Source organism: Melanostigma gelatinosum (assembly GCF_949748355.1).
Source record: "Melanostigma gelatinosum genome assembly, chromosome: 2".
NCBI lineage: Eukaryota > Metazoa > Chordata > Actinopteri > Perciformes > Zoarcidae > Melanostigma > Melanostigma gelatinosum.
In genome coordinates this window covers 17,936,835-17,964,785 of record NC_136635.1, presented here as the reverse complement: position 1 = coordinate 17,964,785, position 27,951 = coordinate 17,936,835, and the positions used below count along the sequence as shown (strand labels likewise).

The window sequence follows — 27,951 nt, the reverse complement described above, 5'->3', positions numbered from 1 at the left end:
GTGCTCCTTCTGGCATAAGGGACTGTGATATGCGCCACCAGACCATTTCTAATTTCCAATTGGGCTCAAATATCTTGCAGTTCTCTGCTAGTTTTGCATAGTTGCACTACAAGAATAGATGAGTTGTGCAAATCTATGCAAAACTGATGGTGGCCTGCTTGCTCTCCACCTGTTACGATTTTTTGGTTTTGGGGTCTTCACATTAAACACAATCTGTCATAATACACATGTAACGCTGTTTTGAAAACCAGGCGTGTTTTTTCCGGTGCTCAAGTGAGTCGGTTTCAGCAGTACTAAAGTGCTTATAGTGCAGGTAGTGTATTTATCCTATCTACTGCAATGTAAGCACTTGAAGTACTTCTAACTTACTGCGTCTTTCTGAAACTCTGATGTCCATAATCCCAGAAGATCTTTGAATCGTTGCATGGTCAGTTTTGCTGGTTTGCATTCAGCTTTAACTGGTGTTTGCTGTGCAAATCCATGCAAAACTGACTAGGTTGATGAACCATCTTCCACCAAATGGGCTTGCTTTTCATCAAAACTGGGACGTGTATGACATTTTGGATATTTGGAGATGTCCCTTCCTGTGCAGGTGGGGATTAGTAGCAATGCTGTGTACCTGAAGGTATTGCACTTGTCCCGGCCTGTATAGGAACAAGGAGATGGAGCTGACCCAGGATCACGACCCAAGTGATTAGAAAACTGCTGCACTCATCTACATGTCCTGTAATGTTTTGGCTGTATGAAAAGTGTGTGATTATTGATGGGTTTTAATTGTTGTGTTTCTTGAAATAGAATACATTTTAAACACACTTTTTTTTCTCTCTGACTGCTTTATTATTCAAACCTCTTGATTTTGGGTGAAACTGGAACTACATGCGGTGGCAAAATGTGTTTTGGTCAAGAAACCTGACTTTGACAAACCTTACTTTTGATTTCTGCAACCCGGTGAATACTTTACCAATGTTGCATTACAGGAGTGTTTTTCACCACATTAAATGAGTCACGTTTCCCGACTGGGCCATGTGCAGCAGATCTAATTTGCGACGTGACGTTCAGCAGCATTGATAGTCTGCTATGAACACGAGGCAGGATCACAGCCCTGACGGCAGTCATATGAGCACATGTTCAACAGCAGTTTTGCTTATACTCAGGGGGGAGGGATTTGTGAAGTTGGGCATTCATTTAGCATATTTAGACTTTAATGCGAAACAAAAAACATGCCCATGAAAATAAAATTACCATAAAGTGTATTTAAACTGAATTAGTTTGTCTTGTTAGACATGCAGGTCACAACTTGAATGTGTATAAAGGTTAACTAAATCCTTCTGAATATACTGAAATCTTTAAATTGGTTGGTATTTTCTAAGGAGGAAAACGTAACTGGCACATTCCATAAAACGCACGTTTATCCTTTCTAATTAATCATTTAATGACACATGGTCATCATCAAAACCTCAAATTTCAGTTTCATGTAACTAAGGCGATAGTGGTTTGATAGAATAATTGAAAAAAAGGAAATTGTTTTCAAATGAAGAACTATTTAAGATTGGCAACCTTGTGTCACTTAATTTACTTTAGCGGATTTTTGGATAATGGACAAACAATCTAACCTCGTTGGCATGACTCGACACATGAATAAATCCCTCACAAATCCCCTACACGAAGCCTTATTGAGCTAATTTAATAGGGAAAGAAATTCAGAAAAATATATTTCAGTTCGGTTCTGAGGTGTTTTGGTTTTTAGATTGAATACCTCACTAGCCTACACAGTTAATAGATCTTTAATCGTCATAAAGAATATATCAGTCGTAAAATGGAAGTCGGGGCCAGTCCGCTAGATGGCGCCGTGAGGCCGCAGCTCAGCTGCACGTTGAGCCGCGGAGTGCAGGTACGGTTACGGGTTAGGGGGTACGGTACCGCCTCTGCTGTCGGTCCAGCCAAGTTGGACAACATGCCGCTTTCAAACAGATCCGTCACACCGCTGCAACTTTCTCCCCGCGTGTCCGGATTGAAATGATCTGGAGCGTTTCCTCGATACGAACGTTCACGCCGCACAATCGACGCTGAATCCTGAAACCTGGGATGTGGAAAGGGACTCACCTGAGCGGACTAAATGTTCAGAAGAAACCGTAACTTCTAAACAAGCGTCTTTTTTTTGTAGAGTATTCACCCTGCGTTTTATTAAAATGGGTGATCTGTGGGCGAACTGCGTTGTCTTCCTGGCGTGTTGCTCTGGGTTTTGCTTTGGAAGCCCGAACAGATGTGACGAAGTGCGGAAAGTTTTCCAACTCAGACAAATTGGACCAAATCAATTATTGCCTTTAAGCCCCAGACCAGGTAGGTCATGTTTGAGTTAGTGTGTGTGTGGTTTGTTTTTTTCTTTCTGCAGTTAAAGTCTTCTGAACCAGCCAGTAATACAAATCAAGTCACATTTCTTCTTGATCATTTGCCCATTTTCCTAATTTACATCTTCTTAGCAGCCAAAGCATGTCAACCCCCGATTGAAAGAAATATGCTTGAGAAGTCACTCAACACCTTATTACCGTTCTGTTGAGCTCACTGACTGCACGAACCTGTCATTTTCTGGCTTCTTGAAGTACTCTTTGTAGTCACAAAACACTCCTTTTAAAAACACATTTTAGAGGCGTGTGTGCAGTCATAATGATAACATGGAACACGAGGGCCTTTAGCTGTTTAAAGTGCATCTTACTGTGGGACCTTTCAATGAAGATTGCCTGTTTGGAGGAAATACTGCATCGGTCTTAAATTACTGCAAGAATAAAACTCACAGAAGCTCTTTCAGAGTGATCTCTGATCCTTGGTCACATTATTACTTTAGTTTATGTTCAACACTGTTTCAGGTTGATGATACATGTTATTTGTTATTTAAAATACTCTTGCAACAGGAATATGTTTTTAATTATATGTAACCAGAGTAAAGCTGCTGAGGTTACTTGTTGTTCGTGACGAAAAAGAAACCAAAGTCGGCTCCTTTTGGCTGTCTAAAGCACATAAGTGGCTTGCGGGGATAAACGGGAATTCTTTAATAAAGTTAGGTAAACTAGGCTTCACTTAACTTTCTGAACACCGCCCATAATGTAATTCCACATGACAAGATTTAGGGAGGGGGGGATTATGGGTGTGGATATTTCATGCGGGCCATCATTGACTGGACAGCTTGCTGCTGCTGCTGGAAAAGTAAATCTTAATGGTGTTGACTACCCTGCCACAAACTGCTCCCTAAAAGCTTCGCCACCTCTTTCCTCTGCGAGGAAACTGATTACATTTACAGAAAAGCCCTCAAATGCCTCCTCAAACCTCTAACTACCCCTTAATAATGCCATCACCGCTCCTGCCCCATACAGAAGAAGCACGTGTGGGACTACATCTCTGTGCTGTTTCTCAACTGAAAAGTTCTTCCTCTGAGAGGAATTGTGGGTGCCTCCTGTAGTAGCGGCGATAAGCTCCTGATTCAGTAGCTACTAACCCTGTAAAAACACATGCTCCTGTTTATAGCTGCACCTTCACTGACCTCTCTGGCAACGTCACGCACATCCTCCAAGTCTAAACGCATCTAGACATTGGGAGGATGTTAATCGTTTCCTTGATGGATTCAGATTAAACACGCTGAAATACAGCAGATACTGTAAAGAGAGATAGCGGGAGGTAGAGTCAATCCAAGAGATTTTTTGAAGAAGGTATCTATAATTGACCCGTGGGCTTGTGAAAAATAACCTCCAGATATTCCAGGAATCTGAGGAAGATAGTTTGCCAATAAGAAGAGCCAAACAGCCTTCAGCTTAGGTCAGAACACAGCGAGTCAGACGTCTGTCACCGCAGCAAACAAAACCTGCTCTTTGTGGAGATAGTTCTGAGAGCATTTAGGTGAAGAAAAAGAAAAGGAGAAAAAAAAGCAAGACCTGGGGCTCTTTCAAGTTGTCTTATCTGGGAGAGTTTAAATTCCTCCACGTGTGCCATCGCCTGCACTGCTCCCTCCTCGCTCTTCCTTGAACCTCGCAGGGAGTTGATATCGTCTCTGGCAACAAGCTCTGCACGCTCTGCCTAGGCATGTCAGAGGGGCTTTTGCAGGAGTTTTTGGGTCTCTTTTGAGATGTTTTGATTTTGTGTGCAGATTGCTTCCATTTGTTCCTAGTGGAAAACCTGAGACGTCACTTAACGCTTACGCGACTCAGATCTCCTCTCCGGGTCTACGTGTTGTGGTTGCTCAACTAAAGCGTATTTAAACTTGTTGGAAATGTGCCCTGCTTTTTGTGTAAGGCATGTGTACTACAGTGATGGTTTTAAAATGTTTCATATGACAGGATCAATTTGTTGATCACCAATGTTGTTCATTCAGATTTCCCCATCATGTGCTTTTCATGCACCGTGTTCTTCGTTTATGTGTCTCTAAGATGATGATGATGATGATCCCCTTTCCTCTTGCACCACACGTTGGCTTCTGTAGTTTTGATTGAAATCTCTCTGCATTGGCTGGATTGCATGACTTTAAACTCCTAGTGTTGTTCTCATGCGGATGAATGCTGCTAAAGGAAGCTGCTTGTCACTTTGAATAATTCCCCGTTCGTCATACAGATAATATAGAAGACAGTGAGACACACTCACTTATTCAGGCTCGCCTTCGGGCAGTTCAAGGTGTCAAATCCACCTGACTTGCATGTCTGTGGAATGTGTAAAGGAAATTGGAGCCCCCCTTAAAGAGAGCATGTAAATCCCCCTGCTCAGTTTATGCCTCTCACGCATTTCATTCAAGTCACAGAGGTAAGCATTGTTTTCTCTGACAAATAAATAGCCAGCGATGTTCGAAAAAAAAACTCAGACTGTCTATTAACACCATGTACCTGTTCTGAAAAATCCCAATGATACAATTTTATCTTGTTACATAATATTCAGTTTGCTGCACAATAATAAGATTCTATCCTATTTTCCAAGTTTCTGTTTCCTATTGTAAAGAAAAAGATGGTAGCTATGTTACATATCTTTGCAAACAAGTTGAATCAAACATTTATTGTCAGTTCTATTTGACGATATCAAGGTTATTTTACATTATTGAGTATTTTCTAACAATAACATTCGTTAATATTTCTGGTGTGGAACAAAAAGAGCAAAGACGTATGTCATTTTCGGCTATGTGGATTAGGAAATACTGTCGCACCTTTAGGAACAGTTTCGATCCTAACCCACTTGTCTATAATGGGTTAAGATCATAACATTCAATCTCAATGGCCCTCAGGTTCAGACCTTCAGGTGTGCATGTCCAAGAACCTGACCTGCTGCACCAAAAAGATGGAGGAGAAGTACCAGGTGGCGGCCCGCAGGGACATCCAGAACCTCCTCCAGACGTCCAGCTCCGGCCTCAAGTTCCTCATCTCGCGCAATGTGGCTGCTTTCCACGGTAAGAGTTAACTGCTGTGTGTGTGTGTGTGTGTGTGCGTCGTCATCGCTGTTAAACTTCATAAACGTGTGCTGAGATGAGAGAGCAAATGTTTACGTGGATAATTGTATGCGTGTAGATGTTTATGTGTCTCTTTGAGTTGGAGTACACATTTAGGAGTTCGGGTTTGTGTGTGTGTTGTAAAAACACTGGATGAGTCAGTGAGTGTGTGAGTGTGTGTGTGTGTGTGTGTGTGTGTGTGTGCGCGCAGTGAGGCTCCACTTCAGCTCAAACAGAGGAGGGTCTGTCCTCCTTCCAGATCTACCGCTACACTGTGATCCTGAGATTAGATAGGTTAGCTGTTCTTGTAGCAGACTCAGGAGGCCGTCTGTGAGGGGTGAATGTCTGTCAGGGATATGTACTGGTTTTTTTTTTTTTTTTACTAATAGCTTCTCTTCCTATGCGTCCTGCTCTTCTGTGTCCTGATAAGAAAAAATCAAATCCTCATATTTAGAGTGCTGGGACGCAGTCGTCATCGACGCGTCCTAAGCAGGCTGCCATCCATCCCCGCATTTGTTTTCAACCTCTGACTCTTATTGTTTTCCATTCCTCTCCGTCTTTTCATTCAGCAGCAACTGACAGTTAACATACAGGCAACAACTTGCCTCTGTGTGCTCCCCCCCCCCCCCCCCCCCCACACTTCTAGCCGATGGCTGTCATGTGACGGCTGAAACGAGTGGGCAACAAATACAGAGCTTATGACTTGAATGTACAGTCTCAGTCAGACATATCATTAAGCCAATTCACTTTAACGATGTGTCTCAGTATAAAGGCGGGCTGTTATCCTACTCCTAAAATCAAATGATTTATAGGAGAGCCTCCGCATGATCACGGTGTTTTAGCCGAGGTTTACAGGGGCAATGCCCTGTTTGTGTCCTCTGATGTTTGATGTGTCTACTCAGGCTCAGAAGGTGAACTAAATACTCAACATTTATGATGACGTTCATGAAGCATGCCACCTACTCTTAACTTAAAACATAGTTGCAGACAGCTTTATGTTAGAGGGCAGGGTTATCCATCCATCCATCCATCCATCCATCCTTATGCCAGGCTGGGTCATGAGGAGCAGCAGGCATGGGATGGTATTCCTGACGTCGATTTTGCAGCTCTTCCTGAGAAACCCCGGGCCAGAAGAGATATATATAATCCCTCCAGCGTGTTCTGGATCTATACCTCGGGGCCTCTTACTAGATGGATGTGCCCAACTGGTAGGAGGCTGGCATTATTTTATATATTTAATATTGTCAAATCCCATGAAAAGAACAAAACCAAATGTTAGTTCATCGCTCAATATGTTTTGACTTCTCTACCCTTTCTGAGGCTCTCAGCCCCAACTGAAGATGTAAACCTTTAAAAAATGGCTCACAAATATAGAGTTTCTTCAATAAAATTTCCCAAAACATGACGTTTTTCGCAAATTTTCCTTTAAACAGGGGTATATCTCCAGCAGCAGATTAAAACACATTTAGTGCTCTAGTGAGTATTTACATTGCACAGAAGAGTAAGCTGAATCAGGCTTTGGCTGCCCGGACAATACTTGTTACCATGAGTTCATTGTTGGTTTTGGTCTTTTCATTTCAAGTGATAAAATGCTGCAGGGGCTGGTAGCCGTCTCAAAATACTCCCAAAATGAACAGCACTCACATGGTTTCATCTGTGGAATGGCAGCCAGTGTGCTCTCCTGTCAAACCAAACAGAGTTTCTTGTCAACATCGCCTCTCATCGGTCAACAAACACTGGCGGCTGCTTCCAACATCCAGGCTGCGTAATACAAGTGGCAACAGACGCTCAGCAATTTGAGTCTCATATCGGAGTCACGCCGGCAGCGTACTCTGAATCTTACATTTCGTGGCTTGTACGAGATTTTGGAGAACGTGCCGCATTCACAAATCTTCTCGTATTTAGAATTTCTTCAGTCCAAGCGCAATTTACGAGTGGTCCAGACCTGTCGTGTGCAATTCACCTGCTGTTGTCCAAGCCCAGGTTTTTCACCAATGGATTTCATTACTTTGACTTTGAAGCCATTTGAAAACCGAATATAAATGATCCTTCATAATTATGTTGACATTATCCTGTTTGAATTATAGACTAATACAATCCTAGATCTGTTCTCACAGACACACGATATCACTAATTTAAATTGGCAGTTGTATAACACTGCAATGTCAATATCTCAAACGGCGAAACGATTTAAATGATTTGACGCCCCTCCCGTTGCAGTGATCAATCACCCTGCTGTGGTGAGATGTTTTTCATCTGGAGCCATTTCTTCTTAATTTCAGTGACCGTACGGCCCTCAGGTGACACTGCATGAACAGCACTCGTTATTTATCCACATTTCTTAGACTTTTAGCAGGTCCCTTAATTTTGCCGCTGACGTTGCTAAAAAAACGTGTTTCTTGATGGATCTCTGGAAGCAGGACTTCAAATTAGGACATATGGGGCAGGATGTGTAGCCTTATATGGTATAACTGGGGCGTTGATTATGCAAATTTATAATTATCATGAACGCACGCTCATTTACGCACAGGTGCAATCCTCATGTTGATGCTGTTATCTGAAGTTAGGAGAGTTTGCTGAATCTGACGTGGGTCACTCGTACGAAACCGCCGTATGTAAAATGTAAGAGAAAGTTATACATGAGGTCGACTCAACATGTTGAGTGTTTCCCTCCCCCATTAAACATTTGCGAAACTGTTTTTTAATATTTCAAATCGTGCGTTTACACCCGTGTTTGCTTTCTAGAAGTCTTCTTCTTTGAGTTTGTTGACGCGTTACTTAGTTTGCTGGCACGTTACCACCAACACCTGTTAATCAGGGGAATAGGGTATCCAAACATAACTTCCTGTGTAAGTTATTAGATCACACATATAGTTCATCATAACATGGCTGGTAAAATGTGTTTTTTATTGATCATAAAGTCAATCAAATAACACATACAAATGTGTACGTCAAACCCAACTATCCTTCTCTGCCTGTTCCATATTGTTTGTCCGGTTATTGAAGTAAATCTGTGCTGAAAGCTGATGCTTGTTCAAATGTTGATGCAGACTTTTTGTCTCATAGTCTTATCTGTTTACACACACACACACACCCACACACACACACACACCCACACACACACACACACATGCACAAAGCCAGAGAGAGAGAGAGAGAGCCACCCACGTGGCATTGTTCTATTTGGCCGTAGAGGTTTTAAGAGCCTTTGTCACATGGAGAAAACTCACTGTGGCACCATATGTATGGGAAGCACGGAGGGACAGAAATGTCTGGCAGGTTCCGAGATCTTAACAGAGTGGGGAAAAAAGAGCTGTTCTTCTGTTCATGTGCAGACATAAAAGAAACACAAGTCAAGCATTTAATCCGTCTTTCCTAACCAGGGAGTGTTCAATGATGCTGAATTAATATGACTGAATTGTTTGTCATTCATCTTGTGTGAATGTGAGTTTTGTTTTGGGTGTTTTCATATTGTAATTGAAGTGGAAATGAGCCAAGTACTTTACGGATCATTTTAAAATTGAAAATAAATTTGGATGTTGACTGGCTGCCCTCAGCATCAGGATGACTGTTCTTCTTTATCATAAACAGAACGGGAAGAAATATTTCTCTCTTAGGAGGTGGGTGGGTTGGGGCTCTGAAGAAAAAGTCCCTTGGTTTTAGTCTCTGAAATGAGTGGCAGCCTGCGCTGTAATTTGAGAGACAACAGAGAACAAGCAGAGTGTATACTGCATTACAACCACAGACAGGAAGATGGACGAGTTAAAAAGGGTGAGGCTAATGTGGTCATTTGTTTTGTGCAAAGCCTTCAATTAGGCATCTTTACATGATGCAGCTGAAGGGAGAGGAGGGAGGGAGAAATTAGAGGAATGTAGATGGATAACAGTCTGAAACACTCAGGAGACATGGAGAAATAATACGAACCAATAAAAAGCTATTTAAAATGTTTTTTTCCTGGGGGACTTGATGTTTTTTGCTTGTAATGGGCCATGGTTCTAAAAAAAAAGAGAAAAAATCAAGGGCACATGTTGAAAAAGTGCCCAATGCTTTAACATAATGAGTAATAAAGCGAAAACAAGTGCTTGAGATGTTAATTACGAGTAGAGCTTCAAAGCACAGCTCATCCCACAGTAATGGCTCATTACATCTTTCTCTTTTCTTCAGAGGAATGCGCCTCAACATTTTAATATCTGGTCCTTAAATGAACCGGACCGCTGCCTTTTCATCATTTCACAACCAAAAGATAGCTGAATAACTGCGGTAAAAAAAAAGAATGAAGACGAAGTTGGTGGCATGCTGTCAAGCAGACGGCCTTGGGGCTTTCCAGCACATCGCTTTTTTTCTCCCATCTTGCTCCTGGTCTGTGAATAAGCCTCTCAGGGCTGCATGTTTTCATTCATCGGTTGTGAGGTTCCTGCGTCGTCCACACAATGCACAAATATGCAGCCTGCTGAGCAGCGCTTCGGGGGAGATCTTTTTTTTTCTCGCCCTGTGCAGGTTTGTGTTACATCCATGGCAACCAACCTGTGCAATCCCAGTGCCCCGTGGGGCAGGAGTCAATAAAACTCAGAAACAGAGCCCACTATGAATCAGCTGTTGAGATGCCCGAGAGACTGTCTGAGGAGGGGCGCTCGAAGCATAGCAAAATCACCAGATCAAAGGAGTCCTTTGGGACAAGCTTTGATTTGAGAAACTATTAAAGAAGTGTATTGCCTTGTGCTGACTGCACAACTGAAGAACACTCCAGCTTCTGTCAATAATAAAATGAGTGTCCTTTCTTATGTGACGTTAGAAGGGATGCATTTTGTTATTACCTGGTCCCTTCTGGTGTGACTGTCAGTCATCATCGTCCAACTGAACCTGATTTCACGAGACGATGGGAAGATCAATATCGCACTCCTATCTTTTTAAGTACTGAGTTTAAGTCCTTCGATTGAGACATCAAATGCACACTAATTAACAGCTCTATCTTGCTCATGTAATCTATACAGAAATGATAAAGGTGACCGTTTTCACGTGGGGTTCAGTGCTTTAAATGTTTCTCTGGATTAAACACACAACTAGACACAATGGGTCAATCAGTGAGATGTAGAGGTGTTGGTAGACATGTTTTTGTTTATCTTCGGACAGAGCCAGGCTAGCTGTATCCCCCTGCTGCCAGTCTTTATGCTATGCTAAGCTAACCATCTCCTGGCTCTTGCTCCGTGCATGAACAGACAGAGTGTGTTAGATCTTTTCTTCCAACCCTTGAAGAATGCACTTGTGCTGCATGTGCATACACACTTTGTGCAAACCTAAAGGCTGTAAGTTGATCAGTATTTCTTAAGAACAAAGGCAAACATTTGGAAAATATAAAAAAATAGACTAGAGACAGTTGTCCAAAATGTGATTTTAATGTCCCAGAATTCATCTTAAAGACTCCCCCAGTGTTACATGACCACTTGATGAGACTGGCTGTTATCAATTGAATGCTGCTGTTACTTTACTGTGTGTGGCATGAAGCTGTTGTGACCATTAATACTCTGTGGCTTGTGGTCTTCTTTCCAGTCAATGTTTAATTTTGGGTTCTAGCCTGGGAAAATACAAATGTTCCTGTCAACATGAGACACAGGAATACAGCAGACACAGTTGGCCAAACCTTTGCTTTTCTATTTGCTCTGCTTCTAATTGTGAGCAACTGTTTTGTCAGCAGCACAAGGGGTGCCGATGAATGTAAGATCAAACAGTCTGGCCTGAGTGCTGGTTTTGTTGAAGTGGAAAACTAACCTGTTGTGCGGGACTTGGTATTTGCGCTCATAAATGCTAATTGTGTTTCTGTTTACCAGCCTTTTTGAAGGATCCACTGCTCATCTTTAACTCTTAGAATTGAAAGAGGAACATATTTGAATGGCAGTGGCCCCACAGCTTGACTGAGAGGAGACCACAATCAGCTGTCAAATTACAGCAGCACAGTCTGTGCCAAACAAGGAGGTCTCAGTGGGGGGGGGGGGTAAAGTTGTTTTGATTGCTGCTGATTAGACAGATGATGTTTTAGAGGGGTTTTTTTTGTTGTTGTTGAAGAGTTTCTATTTTAGTGCAGACATTCTGCTTAGTTTATGTCCAGTAAAGTATGCACTCAGTTGGCTAACTCCATAACCACTACATTCGGAGTTTGAATTCTATAAAAGAACATTGTTTATTTTATTGAAAAAAAAAATCATGCAACAGACAGTCAGCAAGTTAAAACAGGATTAAATTTTGACCTCATTGTGTTTTGAAATGGGTTTATTTAGCTTGAGAAGTAGGATGATTTAATCAACCCACATATGAACTCTTCATCCTCCCATTTTTACTTAAAACTTAAAAATCACCAAATTTGGAGATTTGATGCCTCAATGAGATTAGACAGCTCAGGGGAGGTCTGGCACCGTGTAGTTCCTCTTTTAGCATTCTTCATGTGGGATAGAGATAAAGCAACGTTGGTTCTGGATACAACTACATGTTAAAGCTGTTTTGTTTCTTTTTAAGAATTGAAAGGGTGAATCTATTTTCGACATGCTTTGGCCCCGGGTCCTTTGGAGGCTCCCAAAGGCAAGGCCCTACATTCATTATTTGCAAATTAGCTTGAGCCTAGTGAAAGTCCTGTGTCCAAATTTAAATGGCGTAATTTTACATCGACAAAACACTAAAAACACAACTTATAATTGTTATTAAGAGCCAGTTAAAGCTGAAATCCATCAAAGTTTTTGTTAAAATATCATTTTTTTGTAATATATAAAAATCTAAATATCTATTTTGTCGATTAGGTGAAATTAGTGGGTACGACTTTGAAGTTAGCGCAGTTATTGCTGCTGGAGTTACTGTCCGTACTCTGCTATTGAGAAGTTAAGCTCAAGTTTGTCAGGTGGGACTTTTGTGATTTACAATGGCCGTATCTTCTCACTGCATCACTGAAGTAAATTAAATCTTTTCATCCATTTCCAATGTCTAACACATAAAGGGTTCTTTTGAATTACATGGTGCTTTGTGTAATGGGAGTAGTGTGAACTCTGGCCTACTAACTAATGACATCATTTGGATTGTCTCATTTGACTAATTTCCACTGTTGAGTACCGTAGTTCAAGTCTGAATTTTGGATAAGCACACTTCTTCTGTGTTAACTTTTAAATTCCAGCGAGATGACCCCTCTTCAGTGGATATCCCGAAAAACCTTGTTCTAAAAGCAGAGCCACCACACTTACCTAACTGCTCCTTTACAATCCACATTTCTCCAAGAGTTTCACGTTCACAAACAGTCATTTCTTGCCAAGGACAGATATTGTGCTGTGACCAGCCCTGCATCACTGTAACACAGTGTTCCCTTCCAGTAAACTTTCTATGTTGGTCACAAATTGGCAGCTCGCCTCAGTCAGGGAAAATCTGCTGCTTTTTATAGGACTCTGCATTTTAGGATATTTTGTCTTGAAAATTAACATTCCTTGTGTTACAGTCCCCTCTAGAAACACCAGACTGCCTCACATAGAAGTTTCTTTTGCTCCTGCACTTTGTTCCAGAATGAAATATCTCATCAATTAGTGAATGGAGCATCATGCACATTAGTATAGAGGCCTACAGACTTTCATGGTCCCCAGAGAATGAATCCTGTTGGCTTTTATGTTCCCCTTACACCAACAGGTCAACAATTTGTACTTATCCTGTGCGATATCTCAACATCACTTGGATGCACCAAATGTGTGCAGACATTTATGTCCCCTGGATCATGAATGACTCTGTTGACCCCCTGACTTTTCCTCCTTCCATTTGTGGTTTTAAGGGAAATTGCTCTGCAGTGTTTTGAGTGAATTTGTCCAATACTTTTTTGTTTATGACCAATTATCTGCAAAATGAATGACATTCCCATCAGTCTTAAGTGTACTTTATGTTTGGTGCTATTTAGCAGATGTTAGCATGCTAACATGCTAAGTTAAGGTGACCGTGGTAAACTTACCTGCTAGACATCAGTATGTTCAGCGCATTTCCCCCCCGATAATTCAAATGGTATGTTAGCTTGTTTTTATAGCGAGCATGATGTTATCATTTACCTCAAAGCACAACTGTGCCGCTAACACGGCTGTAGACTATTTTATCTTGTTAAGCAAACCATTACAAATAACACTCTGAGTGCTTTTTGTCAAGTATTAAAAATATATATCACACTGAGTCCAATAGTAGCCAAACATGCAGACCGTCTAAGATGAATGTTGAATACATGCATAAACTGAATATATAGTGGTGGTTGGATTTATTTGAAGATTTCATATGTTGATTCTCATAGCTGGTCTTGAAATCCTTTCTAACCTGCTCTCTGCTCTTTTTGTGTTGGACCTTTAGCAGACTCTTTGTCCACCGGGTCTACGGCTGGGCCTTCTTTGTTGTCACTCGTACAAGAGGAGTGTGTGTTGGTGTTGGTGTGTGTGTGTGTGTGTGTTGGTGTGGGTGTGTATTCCAGCCAACGCAGGGGCCTCTCCTCCAGATTTCCACAGAATTTGGGCTTGGCTTTGTGATTCAAGGCTGGACAGTTGATCCAGGGGAGGACAGAGAAGGGTGAAAGAATGCGAAGGAGAAGAAGAATGAGCGAATGACGGAGAGAAACTTGGGAGGATGCCAGATTCTATTGAAAGTCTTTGCATGGTGTTTGAAGTCAGAGGATGAGGATTTAGAGGGAAGCAGGATTATTCAGGGTCAATACCCTTCACAATCCAAGCGTTTGGACTGCTGCGAAGAAACAGCGTGGTCGCACAAACCACGGCTGCTCTTCCCTCCATCTCCTTTCGCAGCCTCTATGTCAGATGTGCTGGTTAGCGTAGCACTTTTTTAATCTTGTTTCTAATCAGTTTATGCACCACTCTCTTATAGGTGATAGTTTAACATTTTGGGAATATGCTTGTTTGTTTTCTGGCAGAGAGTGATATGAGAAGATGAATACAACTCTGTTATCATGGATATATCAAGAGGACTGGGTACAGCTATGGAGGCGGGCACCGTTCATTCCTAAGAAAGTTTATGTGACGTTTGTCTTTCCCAGACCTTCTGCCGATCTTCTGAGATTTTCTGGTTGGTCTCGGGCTCGCTTACATGAACGGGAGTTCATTATAACTCTGGATTCATCTATCAGTAAATTTGACAACTTTTAGGACAGGATTTAAATAAGGGCTATTTAAGTGTTGGTACTAGGAGGTTGAAATACTGCAACAAAGAAAGGAAAAAACTAAATCTGCTGATGTACATATGTGAATGAAGATCTATGGGAAAAAGTATTTTTGGGCCCAATGGCATCATGAGACTGACCCGGAAGTTGTAATAATACGATTTGGTCACCATGTGAAATTGGCTTCAAAGCCTGGAGCTGGCAGCTTGTCTGTTATATACGAAGTTACCACCATTTGGCTTAGCTGAGCACACATACAGAAAACGGGGAAACGGCTAGTCTGGCTATGTCAAGACTAACAACATCTGCTTACACCTCTAAAGCTCACTCATCAACATGTTGCATCTCGTTTATTTCATCCAAACAACAACTGAACACTTAAACACAACAATTTGATGTTTTTTCAAAGGGGTTATATACCACACAGTTTCTTTTCCTGAAGTCTCTGCTGGTTGCCTATTGCAACTGTTCCCGGCCCAGAAATAGTCCGGCACATAACCTCCCATGTTTTTCTCTTCATTGTCTTTTGTACAGATTAAACAATCGAGGAATAACGTGTTAATTACTGAGCTTTAGGATATTTGCTACCATACTCCTACCCGTCTTTATGCTAAACTAAGCTAGCTTCAAAACAAAGATCAATTCTCCTTCAACTCTCAAACCATAAAGCAAAACTGGCTAAATATGTGTCATTAATCAACATGTTTTACTTTACAAATGTTAAAGCATATCTCTCTCACCCTTCTCCTTCAGTGTTCTTTCAGTTTGCGTCTTTTAAACCACAGAAGGCAGTTTTATGTTGTCTTTTTCTATAAATAACTTTTTAATACCCAGTATCCTCATCTGACATTCCAAGAGAAACCCTTGAGTGCTTTTATAGTGTCGGACCTAAAGCTAATTGCTGACTCTCCATCATCTTGCGAGACTGTGTGTGCGGTTGTATTTTCAGTCTACTGCTGCTCAAGAGATCCAGTTCAGTTGACACACTTCTTCAAATCCAGCTGTGTCCCAGAGGTGGACATCAGCAGTCACACACACTTGCTAACATGAACACGCACACTGACTTCCTCTGTCTTACATTTTGCTCCCGTCTCTTTCAGACACACACTCCCCGCACTGTAGCCACTCACTGCATAGAGATGAGCCCTAAAAATACACACACCAGTCAGCACTTTACATTGTTTGTCTCCTGTGTGCCCGTTTGAAATGGAGATTTATGGCTGCTGGCTGTTGTCTTAAGGCCATTTTCTAGATTTGATGATACAGCGCGCTGCTAAACAGGAACTGTATCTGTATGACAGATTTACACCGTTTTTTTATCTCCTTTTTTAGAGATTTACAAAGTGTTGAGCTGTGTGAAGCCCAGCGGAGTCATATTCCGGTGTGATGTTTGTGCAGGAGAGCTGACAGTGCAGCTAGGAAAATGTACAACTGTTGGCAGTGTACCACAGAGACTGAGCTGACACTCACAGCTTTCCACACAAACCATGTCACTTTGATTTGGTGGTATGTTAAGTGAATGGTTCAGGCCATAATGGGCTCTTTTTCTGGAAGTAGCCCTCAAGTTAAACCAAAACTCTCGAAATAATGTAGATGCTCAACTCAAGCCAGACACAAATTCAGGCTGTACTCTGGTACCTCAGAACATTTGACTGTGAAAAAGGACTTTCCATAACTGATCCTAAGAGGAAACTGCTTCGGTTTTACCACAAACGCTGCAGTTTCTATGAAAACATCAGTGTCATGTTTTTCTCTCAGACTCTTGGCTTGTTCCTCGGGATTGTGCTTCTCTGTTTGAGTGTAGTTGGAGAGGAGAAATCACCTTTTCTGCCAGCCTGACGGAAGGAAGTATTTCCCAAGTAAGGAAGGAGCCCCCAGGGATTAGTCTGTAGTCGTCTGGGCGATGAAATCTTAAACACAGCAACACACCAAGCCTACTGTATGCTCCCACTCTCCCCTCTTCTTCTCTTCCTCCTCATCCTGTCCTTCTCCCCCACATAGCAGATATAATGGCATAATGGTCCTTCTTATCACGAGTATCCTGCCATGAGTGACAAATGAATGTTGTTTTTACTGCTGGGAGTCCAGTGTCTGATGGCCTGTTCTCTACAGCGCATGAGACAGTTTGATAAACATATAGAAGTATCTGTTTTCTCTACTTAATTCAGACTAAACATGACACAATTTTACATCAATGATTACGTGATCATTTTGACATGCGTGTGCCACAATTAAAGATGCTTTCACGTAAGCTTTGCCACTTCCCTGTGGATTGTTGACACAATCTAATCAAAACTCCAGAAGCCGCAGTTTATTTCGTTTTATTCATTCGTAAAACATTACATGTTCAATATTTTCAAGTATACATGGTGTTTTACAAAATATGCCCATTTGAAGGAGTCACTTTTGCCTTTTGTGAAATTGCAATACACATTTTCTTTCAAAAAACATAGTACAATGGTGAATCAACAACATAATGGTTCCTCTTTTGTAGGCCAATCAACAAGGTGAAATAACACAGCGTACCAATTTCAGATCCTTGAACCTCATGTTCCATATTGTCTTTTTATGAATCTAACGTAATTATCCAGTTCAATGGAGTAATCGGCGGTGTGCTGTGTGCATTCGGCCTCTATTCAGGCTTCTGACAGCCTTCACTGGCATCTAAGAGCTACCAAAGGCCAGCCACAGGAAATCCTCCACGCAGCCTCACACAGAGACAACATTGAAAACTAATGAAAGCTTTATTATAGTATTATGATTTTCACTCCGGCTCTTAAAACGGTGTGGAGTTCGAGAGCCTCTTAAACTGTGGGAGACCCTACAACGGTGGCAGCTCGCCCTCTGTCTGTCTGGGTTTCTATGTGTGTGAGAGTGTTTTCTCTTTACAAGTGAGCTAAACCTGACCAGTGTTTTTACATGTGCAGCATGTGTGAAAGGGTTTTTGACCTATACACATGCGACACACACACACACACACACACACACAGACACACACACACACACACACACACGTATGTGCGCACTCACACACTTCCCTACAAGAAGTACTTGTGCTCCACTTTATTGACCCTCTCTGCTTCTTTTCCTGAACGGCATATTAAAGGCCATGTTCACAGCGGAGCTCTGTGCTCTTTGAAGTGCTCAAGAGCTGCAACAGATCCTCAAATATTGACTTTAAAGCCTTCTGGAGGAAAGGGAGAGAGAGAGCGCAGCAGAGGGAGAGATGGAGAGGGAAAAGGGTACATGCATAGACAGATGGAGAGAAGTGTTTTTTTCAGTTCAGGTGGGTGTTGTCAGATTCATTACAGGACGACTGAATTTGCTTTGGCTAAATATGTGTTTGTCAGCTGTTAATGTAGGGAGGAGCGTGTTTATTGATGCGGAGGAGGAAGTACCCAGAGATAAGGGCTGATGGTAAGTTGAGCCGGCCTCCAGGCAGGATAGATTAAAATGACTAACAGTCTTAATGTGCCTCTCATCTCCTCTCTTCTCATTTTCTATATTTCCCCCCTTCCTTATCTATCATTCCTTCTTCCATTTCCCTTCCTCGCAAGTCCTCTCCTTGTTTCCTCCCCTCTTTCCCTTCACTCCTCCTTTCATTTTTCTCCTTTCCTACTTTTGCCTCCTTTCCTCCCCTTCTTCCCTTCCCTTCATCCCTTCTTATCTTTCTTTCCTCTCCTCTCCTCTCCTCTCTAGTTTAAATTAAATTAATCATATTTCACCCCCCTCCGTCCTTTTTTGAGAAACCCAGAGCCAAGGCACACTTCTGTAACACCTCTGAGCAGACGACTGTTTTCAGTTATAAAACAATGCCCCCTTTATTGGATCCGAGGACGGAAGGAAAAAGAAAACATCCCGGGGCTTTTAAACGTTTCTCAGGAACCCTTTTCTCTGCCATTTGCAGGTCAGAGTGGTCAGTCTGTTGGTGTTTGCTGTGCTGCTGCCCAGTCGAAATTGGAGGCAGAGGGTCGAAACTTAGAGAAACACTTTGAGATTGGACACTTTGATGCAGACTTTCCCTCTTTATGTATTTCTCCCCTTCCCCCTGAGAACGTGCCAGCACATGTACCAACACACACAAACACAAACGTGAATAAAAGGCCCAGTTTTACCTTGTGGTTTGTTTGTAGATCCGAGCAGGCCGGTACACTGAGCTCAGTCACGCACACTGAATAACGCTTTGTGCTTTACCTCCATCTGCTGTTGAATCGGGACAGTCCTTGTTTGTTTGTGTGTACAATGATGCAAAGTCTGATTCATTTAATCTCATTTTGTGTCATTTCATCATGAATAATTAGACTTCTGAGCAGCTAGATGCAGCCAGGTGGAGTTTTCAGACTCTTCCTCAGCCCAAAAAAAACTCTGTGTTGTGTGGTAACGGCGCTGCTTCCTCTTCATCACAAACTAACACGCTTACTTGTGTGAAAATTTGTCATGCCAGAAAAGCAAAACCTGGACAGTGCAGCATTCAGTGGATACAGAGATTTACAGGCTGGTTTATTTTTACGTCATATCTTTAGCAGCTTAAGAGTCCGTTAGTTTGTTCAAATATCTCGGACCAGACCAGCTTCCAGTTTACAGCTTGAGAGGAAGGCATGTCATGTATTAAAATAGACCTAATGTATTACCAGGTGAATCTAAAGCAACTTTGCACACATTTTTGGAATTGGTGATTCACATAAAGGGAAAATGAAAATATATTCTTCAATCTTAGGCTGGATAAAATGAGAGCCTGATGGACATAATCAGGTGGTAACACTTTATTTTACGTGTCAGTCATTTCTGATTTACTTCCTAATAATTTCGAAGAAGTTTCCTAGAAACTAGAAATATGTAGTTTGGTACAAATCTTTCGGGTAAATAGTGTTCAATTTGTACACTTGTAATCAGTGCACAGCAGCTCTGCTGAACATGTGAAAATGTGTCCACAGACAAATTCAACTTATATCAAGTGAAGTTGAATAATAAGTGAAAATGAATATACAATTGACTTGGGTTGAAAGGGAGCTGTTCTTTTTAAAATAAAACTGCTATTTACCTTATGATTAGTACCAAATTACAATTTATTATTTTTTGGGAAACCTTGAAGTAAATGACCAAGAAATGCTTTGGAAAACGTCAGACCCATAAGATAAAATGAGTCCCCCTGCACCATCAGTGTCGGACCTTTTCAAAAAATGTTTAGCCACCGCAGACATTTGTGCAGAAAACAATCATCATCATCTATCTCCATCCTGGAACAACAACGTGCGGGTGCTCTAATATGCCCCCATGAAGAAGCCATAGTTTCTGTTGACTGTACAGACTGTGCCGCCCTGTAAGTCATTGACTTTCATTGTGTGTCTCTTGCTCTGGGATGAGCTGAACCCACAGAGCCACTGACTCATCCTCCCTCGATGGAGAGTGGCCTTTTCTGCAGCCTATCAGATGTCGCCGGGCTCCTCTGTTGTGGTCGCGGCCATTCACAGAGGATGAATCACATTAATAAAAGCCATCTTTGTTGCTCAGCTGGTGGCATTTGAGTGCTCGAAACCTGGAAACATGGGAAGCTTCAAACGCAGGAGCTGATATCGACGCGATCTGTTAACGCACATTACGGCGCACATGTAGGGATGCGCGATGCAATGTGATACATTTACTGTATCAACAATGCTTCTGCTTATTCTGTCTGTGTCTGTGTGTGTGTGTGTGTGTGTGAGAGAGAGAGAGAGGGGGGGGGGGGGGCAGGAGCTTTGGTCTGTTGTCTGTCTCAAAGGGATCTTTAACTACAAAGGCTCATCTTATTTCTCATCCAGCTGCCTGATCAGTTCCCTCAATGACGTGTCTATGAATACAAATATTCAATAATGTTGATGCCGTATATTGACAATAACTGCACAAATGCTTGCTTAGCCATCATATCAGCTATTGACCTTGTTGAAATCGTTTTACCACTTTTAGTTTTTGGAGTTGTAAATAGTTCGGCAACGCGAGTGTGATATGTAAACGGCATCTGAAGGCCATGTTTCACTATTTTAATGATTATTAAAGACTTGCTTGCTCACTATATTTGGTGGTCACGAAAAGTCTCAGGTAAGTTATTCTCACTGCCAGCACAGTAAGGTGTCATAAATCTATCTTGACATATAAAATAACTCTTCATTTGTTTGAATGGTTAGAATTTCATTTGTTTTATTGACACTCAAAACTAATTTCTTCAATGAGTAACATCCTCTGTGCTAGTTTAGGCTAATCAAGTGATGTGAGTACCTTGGGATGTGTGAAGATCTGCCACTTTAGAAAAGTAATATTCCTTGACTGTACCGCAACGTTTTTACCAAAGTACAAAATACAAATCTGGATAAGTGGTCTGTGTCTGTGTTTGGAGACAGTGGGCAGTAGTTGGAGGGAGCATGCAACACATGTTTAGTCAGTTGCTTTACTGTTTTCTCAACGTCACACTGATCCAATTTCCTACATATGCTCATTAAAATAAAATACACATGTCTCCCTCTGGTGGCGAACTCAACACTCTGCATTTTCTTATTGGTTCACATCTTCAACTGGTTTAATCGATACCTTTTGTGCTACCATCACTGTGTATTGCATTTCTAATGGGGATTAATAATTGTCTAACGTCTGCATCTGATGTCTGATCTGCTAAATACATGTGAAGATATCACCGCTACCTCCCAAACCAATCACATACAGAGATCCATAGAGACAGAGCGAGAGAGAGAGACAAAGGTGGCACAGTGAAGTAAAATAAAACCTATTTTTTTCTAGTTCAGTGCCAACTGCCAGAAGCCCTGCCCTTAAGTGTAACTCATCACTCGGTTAGCTACCCCGTCACAGTTAACCAGATCACCCTACATTAAGGAAAATGAGAAGTGCAACAATTATGGGAGAATGGGATCAAATTAAAAGCCTTTTAGACATGGAGGAAAGCTTGGCTACTGAGGAATTTAACCGATGGGGCTTTGTGATTGTTATATAATAGCCAATATATCTGGATGATAACCGAGCTGTCAAACATTAGTTGTTCATCAATCACAGTTTGTTTGCCGCGCCAGCAGGCGAGGGAGAACCCCATGCAGGTTGATGGGTGGCATGTTGTAATGGTGTCTTATGAGTCAAAATGATGATTGAAAGTTGCACATTCTTCCCTTTTAAATTCTTCCATCCACATTCATCAGAAGGCACATCACATTCAATCCAGTGAAATGTTCATAAAATCGGATTAAATATGAAACTTAAACCTGCATGCATGCTAATTGTTTAAGATCCTCTTTTCTGTTTGTATACTAAAATGACTCATTTATTAACAGCATATTTTAACAACCATTTACTTATCTATGCTTTCATTTCTTAAATTGTACTGTTTGTCTTGTCTTTATGCTTTTTTATCGCGCCAGGCCAGCAGCTGCTAATGTTTTTCATTGCAAAATTAGAGTATATGAAAACACACACACACACACACACACGCTCCACCCCTTTAACTCTTCACCTCACATTAAGCATGATGCCCACCATGTGTCCAGCTGTCAGTGAAGTGAAGCAGACCAGACTCTCAGTAACAGAGTAAGAAGCCACTCCACAGTGTGCGAGTGTTTTCTATCACGCTGGCTCAGCCTCTTCTCAGTGTTCCTCCCGCTGCCAGAAATGCAAACATGTCTGCCCTCCTCTTATCAGCCGGGTCACTGACACTCAGAACACACACAGAACAAAACAGGCTTCCTCATTAGGTCTGTTTATTTTTTGTTAAGAGACAAACACACCAAGAGGTCCTCGAAAATAGGATAACAAAAAAAAGTCCAGTCCAATTAAGGGATTAGAAACATTATGAGAAATATACATACAGAGTGAATGAACTAGGATAGATATCTGCAGGTGTTTAGTTTCAGACCTTTATTAACTGTCTTTTTTTCATTTAATTGTTTATTTGGAGCCAGCAGACATAAGGTGGCAAACACGACATTTAGATATTGTTGTCTAATAAAGTTGATATGGGGAACATTAGCATTCATTTGGAGCCATGTTTGTGGCCACTTCTCGAACGTAAGTCCAATATTTATCTTCTTTTAGCTCTGTTTTTGGTCTCTATCACCTCCTAAGATAAATATCTTTAACTTCTATATGCCCCACTATATTCACCAGCTCGTCACTAACTTTGTCTGGTACTAATCAGGTTCAGTGAGTTTATCAGAGCTCCTCGGCTGTAGACAATGTTGATAACAGCGGTGACGGCAAACCCAAATATCAAAGTAGCAGACTTTAACACCTAAACAATGAGCTGAAAAGCACTCAAACGCTAAGGAAACATAGTCACTTCATTCATTGTTGACACGAAAATATTGATTACAGCGGCTTTAAAGAAACCGGCTTCAAAATGCGAACAGTGTGTCAGATAGGCTTGGATAATTCCATCTAAAAAAGTGAAGAGATATACCTTCTTCCCACTCTGCTACTTTTTCTTCTGTTCCTTTCCTCGTGTTATCTCTGTCCTCAGGCTTACCCAGAAGCCTGGCCGCTGGTCTAGGCCTCCAAGTGAGAGACGCTGCTTCATGCTCTCTCTTTGGTGAAAAAATAATGTCATTAACGCTGCCCGGACAGCTGGCAACTTCTGTGTGGGTGTTCTTCCGACACAGCAGACTTCTTCAAACGGCAGAATTGCTGATCAGCGTATTATCCATGCCGTCTTAAGTTTTGCCTTCATGGACCTGTACGGTGGGGAAGTCGGTAAGTGATGACGATTGCGTCCTAGGAAGCACAGGGATAAACCGGTGAGATAAAACCAGGATAGATCTGTTTACTACTCACACATTCGTTCGGTGGTTTGACAGGTGGGATTCATTAACTCCACAATCTAATGTGGTAATCCCCTCCTGAAGCACGCGCCGTAATCCCTGTGGGACCCTTCATAACTCTGCCTGCTCTGCTTCACACATCCGAGGGCCGTAATCAGCTCTAACTGTACTCCACAGTGTACACATTTCTCTCTCCGTTTCTCTGCTTGTCTGCTCGCCTGTCTTCTATCTGTCTATTTCACCCACACTGCTCTTTCACAGCTGCCACTCTTGTCTTTATTCATTATTTACACATCCCCCCCCACACACACCACCAGACTCTCAGCCCCCCCCAGGCAGCTCCAGGCCTTCACCCTGCCCATTGCCTTGCAACTCATGACAAGCACATGATGTGAGAATGGCCATGGCTCAGGTATTAGCTGAGACAAAAGCAAAAAAAAAAGAGAGGCAAAGGGATAAAGGCGAGCTTGTTGCACTGGTGAAACATTTTCTGTTTCGGTTGTTCCTCCACGTCAAGTCTCCCGTCTCCCGACTGCAAGCGGTCCCACACAATGAAGCAGATGTCGAATGCCGTAACACTTCATAATCCGTACACTTTCCCAAACAACCGCTCCTGAAATATGCACGCATAGAAACACACATTGCTTACCGGGTTACACTGCTGTGGCAGGCAGAAGAGCAACATCATGATACTCTTTTGCCTCCCAATGCAGCGGCCTATTAGTGTCCTTCACACAGACGTTTTATCAGGAGTCGACAGACTTTTTTTTGGTCACATGCAGCTTAGCAGAATTTGCTTGACATTTACTTTCATGGTGATAAAAAAATGTGTGGGAGGAAAAGCATACGCTGAGGATAGTGAATACATGTTTTTAGGTTGAAAGTGAGCATCTTATCCTTGTAAAGCACAGAGTCAGTTATGTGTGTGTGCTTGTATGATAACAAGCGTGGTGTCTTGTCAATTTCTGGTGTAAGCGAATGGTATGGCCATTATTATAATTGCTTCTTCTTATAATTCATTTGTAAACAAAAAGAAATCATCCCCCTTGTCTCTCTGAACATTTCTTCTCCCTCATTTCAGTCTCTTCAGCTCATGTGTGTCTCTGTTTTAGCCTCTTCAATCCAAGAACCCCAGTGACACAATGAGCCTTTATACTTACACGCTACACCAGATACTGTAGCTCTGTTTATATTATATCGCAGCAGCTTCCACACTGATGTGTTGTATCGCCCTTCTTTTCCATTTTTCTTTGTCAGCTCAGCTTTTGATTAGAGAACAAATCGCTTTTCAACATGCACTCTACCCCCTGTGGGAAGACGCTGGGAGCTTCAGCTCCTGCTGGGACCCCTGAAGTCTCTCCTCTTTTCTTCTTTCTGGGTTTATGGAAGTAGAAGCTATATAACGGCACTGTATTGTATTCAGTCTTATTACAGTACACGAGTCTCAGCCTTTAGTGTTACCAGTTGGAGGATATTTGGGTTTTCATGTCTCTTTACATTTCTCAACGCGCAGTAAGAACAACTCTGAAGCAAGATAAAGAGGATGTGTTGAAATCCCTCTGTAATGTTGTCTTTCTTTGTTTCTCTCTCTCTCCTGGTGTCTCCTCACAGAAACCTTTGAGGTCCTGATAAGGCAGGCAGAGAATCACACGAATGCCGTCCTACAGGAGTCGTACGGCGACATGGCTGTCCAGGCCGTGGGCCCTGTGCGGGAACTCTTTACAGATATCAGCCTCTTCCTGCTGGGGTCTGAGCTCAACGTTGATGACTTAGTGCAGCGATTCTTCGACACTCTCTTCCCGCTGGTCTACAATCACCTCATCAACCCAGGCCTCAGCGACATATCGCCAGGCTACGCCGAGTGTGTAAGGTCGTCCAGCCGGGATGTGAGACCGTTCGGTGGGGTGCCCGGCCTCCTGGCCGACCAGATCGCCCGCTCTGGGGTCTCCGGGAAGCTTCTCCTTCAGGCACTGCACCTCGGCATCGAGGTCATCAATACCACAGACCACTTACAGCTGAGCCGGGAGTGCAGACGGGCCCTGCTCAAGATGCACTACTGTCCTCACTGCCAGGTATGCGCGTGTCTCTGAAGTGAAGTTTATCGATCTAAATGAATGAAAGTCTTTTCCAGCATCACTGATCCCGAAGTAATTTGCTCCACAGGGCTTAACCCAGTCCAAGCCCTGCATGGGTTACTGCCTCAACGTGATGCGGGGCTGTTTGGCAAGCATGGCGGAGATTGACAACCACTGGAGGGAGTTTGTTCGCTCGCTGGAGGGCCTGTCGGCACGGATGCAAGGACCTCAGGATTTGGAGCAAGTGCTTCTGGGAGTTCACACGCTGCTGCACGATGCAGTCGGACACGCTCAGAAAAATGGACCGCGCCTCTCAGCACAGGTCAGATCATCTGTGAGGAGAGATTTATATTGTTTAAGATGGTAGACTTGAAACTGTAATGAGGCTCTGTGGGAGGTGAAAACCGGTACCACCAGTAATCGCCAGAAGAGATAAAGGATAAAGCAATGTAACACTTTTCTATAAAGCATTATGAACAAACTAATAATCCATTGAAATCTGCTTATAAAACACTGTATATTTATTGTTATAAGCACTCATAAATACTGATTTATAACAATAATCAGAATGATTATACGGTCAAGTGTCATAATACTTCATGATTGTTATATTTATAGTATTCTCATAGTTGTAAGGTATATAAATATATATATATATATATATATATATATATATAGATATATTATAATTATACAGTGCTCAGCAGATTTGAATGCATTATAAGTATATTTAAAATGTATTATAGACACACAGAAAGTGATACACTGCTATTCCAGCTCCCAGCAGTACCTCAGATAAGTATGTGGTGTTGCGCAAATTACTTGTATGTGCTAACCTACTTGGCAATACACATGATTGTGATTCTGAGACCCGAGATGAATTGCGTGAAAATGCACATATCACACACAATAGGTTGGTCAGACCAGAGCAGGCCCAAACTCTCAAAATGCAGCTCCAAGGCAGTCAGAAACGTTCGAGTTGAACTGCCATGAAACAAAAGTAATCTGTTAAAGTCCAGTCATAAAGCATTAACGTGTAACTCTCTGTTCCCACATTATGGTGTGCTGAAACGAATGCCTCAGGATGTTTTTTCCGGAACTACACTTTCTTTCCTGCTCTGATAGATATGCCACAGCTCCATTCAGTGGTTGTCTAGTGTCACTGCTGCTTGATAGGCTTCACATGTAGTACATTCAGAGAGATGATAGGCTTGGCTGCACTAATGGCCTCAGTATCAACACCCAAATAAATAACTGTATGACAAATGCCAACACGAAAGCATGGAGACCATCCTAATGAGAAGAAGATGGGGATGGATCGGACATGTGTTGAGAAAAGATCTTGCTGATATCACAAGAACAGCCTTACATTGGACACCAGAAGGGAAAAGAAAAAGAGGCCGACCAAGAAACACACGGAGAAGAACTGTGGAGAAGGAGATGCAGAGCCTAAAGCACTCATGGGGCACCATCCAGCGACTCGCCCAGGACAGACAGGAGTGGAAGACTTTTGTTGCTGCCCTACATGCCAAGAGGCATAAAGGGAAATGATGATCAAAACCCTGTCACTCAAGCATTAAAATAAGGCTTATTTGTCATGCACCAGTACAATTTCCCAATCCTTAAAATGCATGTTTCTCCCTCAGTGTTTAGACTTAAATCTGGGTCTGTCTCATCGGGTAATAGGTGCACAAACTGTGTGGTCCACCAAGCAGGCGGCCTGCGCAGTCAGCCAGCATCCAGCGCAGCAGCAGCAGAGCATCCATCCCTCTTAAAGCTCTTGTCAGAGCGTCGGGGGACTCGCTCGCTATAAGGAGGAGGTAAGTGGGTGCAAGACGCCAGATGTGTGCATAGAAAGAAGTGCCATTTTCCAATTTTAGTGCGTTAAATCCACAATCAATTTGTAAAACACCTTGTTAAACAAGTTAATTATCTGTGTGCACCGTCTGTGGATGCTTTTACAGGGAGTTTTTGAACAGTCTACGTCTCTACCGCACGTTCTACGGCGGCCTGGCGGATCAGCTGTGTGTGAGTGAGCTGGCCTCTGGTGACGGGCTGTCCTGCTGGAATGGAACCGACATCGTAAAAAGGTTTGTTTTGAAATGAGTCAATGCTACAGATGGGGCGACACATAAAACAACATCACGCGTGTCTGTATGGTAAGGAGCGAGTCACCACAATCCTTCAGAACAGCTTCAGTGCTTCTTTGCAAAGCTTCACAAAACACATTGGTTTAAAGTCTCCCACAGGTCAGTGGGAGTTTGAAAATGATTCACACCATTGTCCTCAAACCACTCAGTCACCATTCATGCTTTGTATGAAAGTCTCTACATGTGTTATGTTTTTTCAGGTGTTTTTCATCAATTTGTCTCAGAAATAACTTACAAAGCGCACTAGATCGATGCTTTTACTTACTTCACGTGGATGATTGACCCTCACCGTGCAGAATGACATATGTGCACAGTT

General features: G+C 42.3%; 1 protein-coding gene across 1 annotated transcript in view; it reads left to right on the top strand.

The window, feature by feature from the left end:
- The first annotated feature begins 2,180 nt into the window (after positions 1-2,180).
- Positions 2,181-27,951, top strand: part of gpc5a (glypican 5a) — a 109,255-nt gene continuing 83,484 nt past the window's right edge. Inside the window, exons 1-6 of the mRNA XM_079295461.1 lie at positions 2,181-2,340; positions 5,255-5,416; positions 25,022-25,482; positions 25,574-25,807; positions 27,172-27,305; positions 27,450-27,575. Of these exons, the coding sequence (XP_079151587.1) occupies positions 2,190-2,340; positions 5,255-5,416; positions 25,022-25,482; positions 25,574-25,807; positions 27,172-27,305; positions 27,450-27,575 (1,268 nt within the window). The 5' untranslated portion in view covers positions 2,181-2,189. The remainder of the gene's footprint in view (positions 2,341-5,254; positions 5,417-25,021; positions 25,483-25,573; positions 25,808-27,171; positions 27,306-27,449; positions 27,576-27,951) is intronic.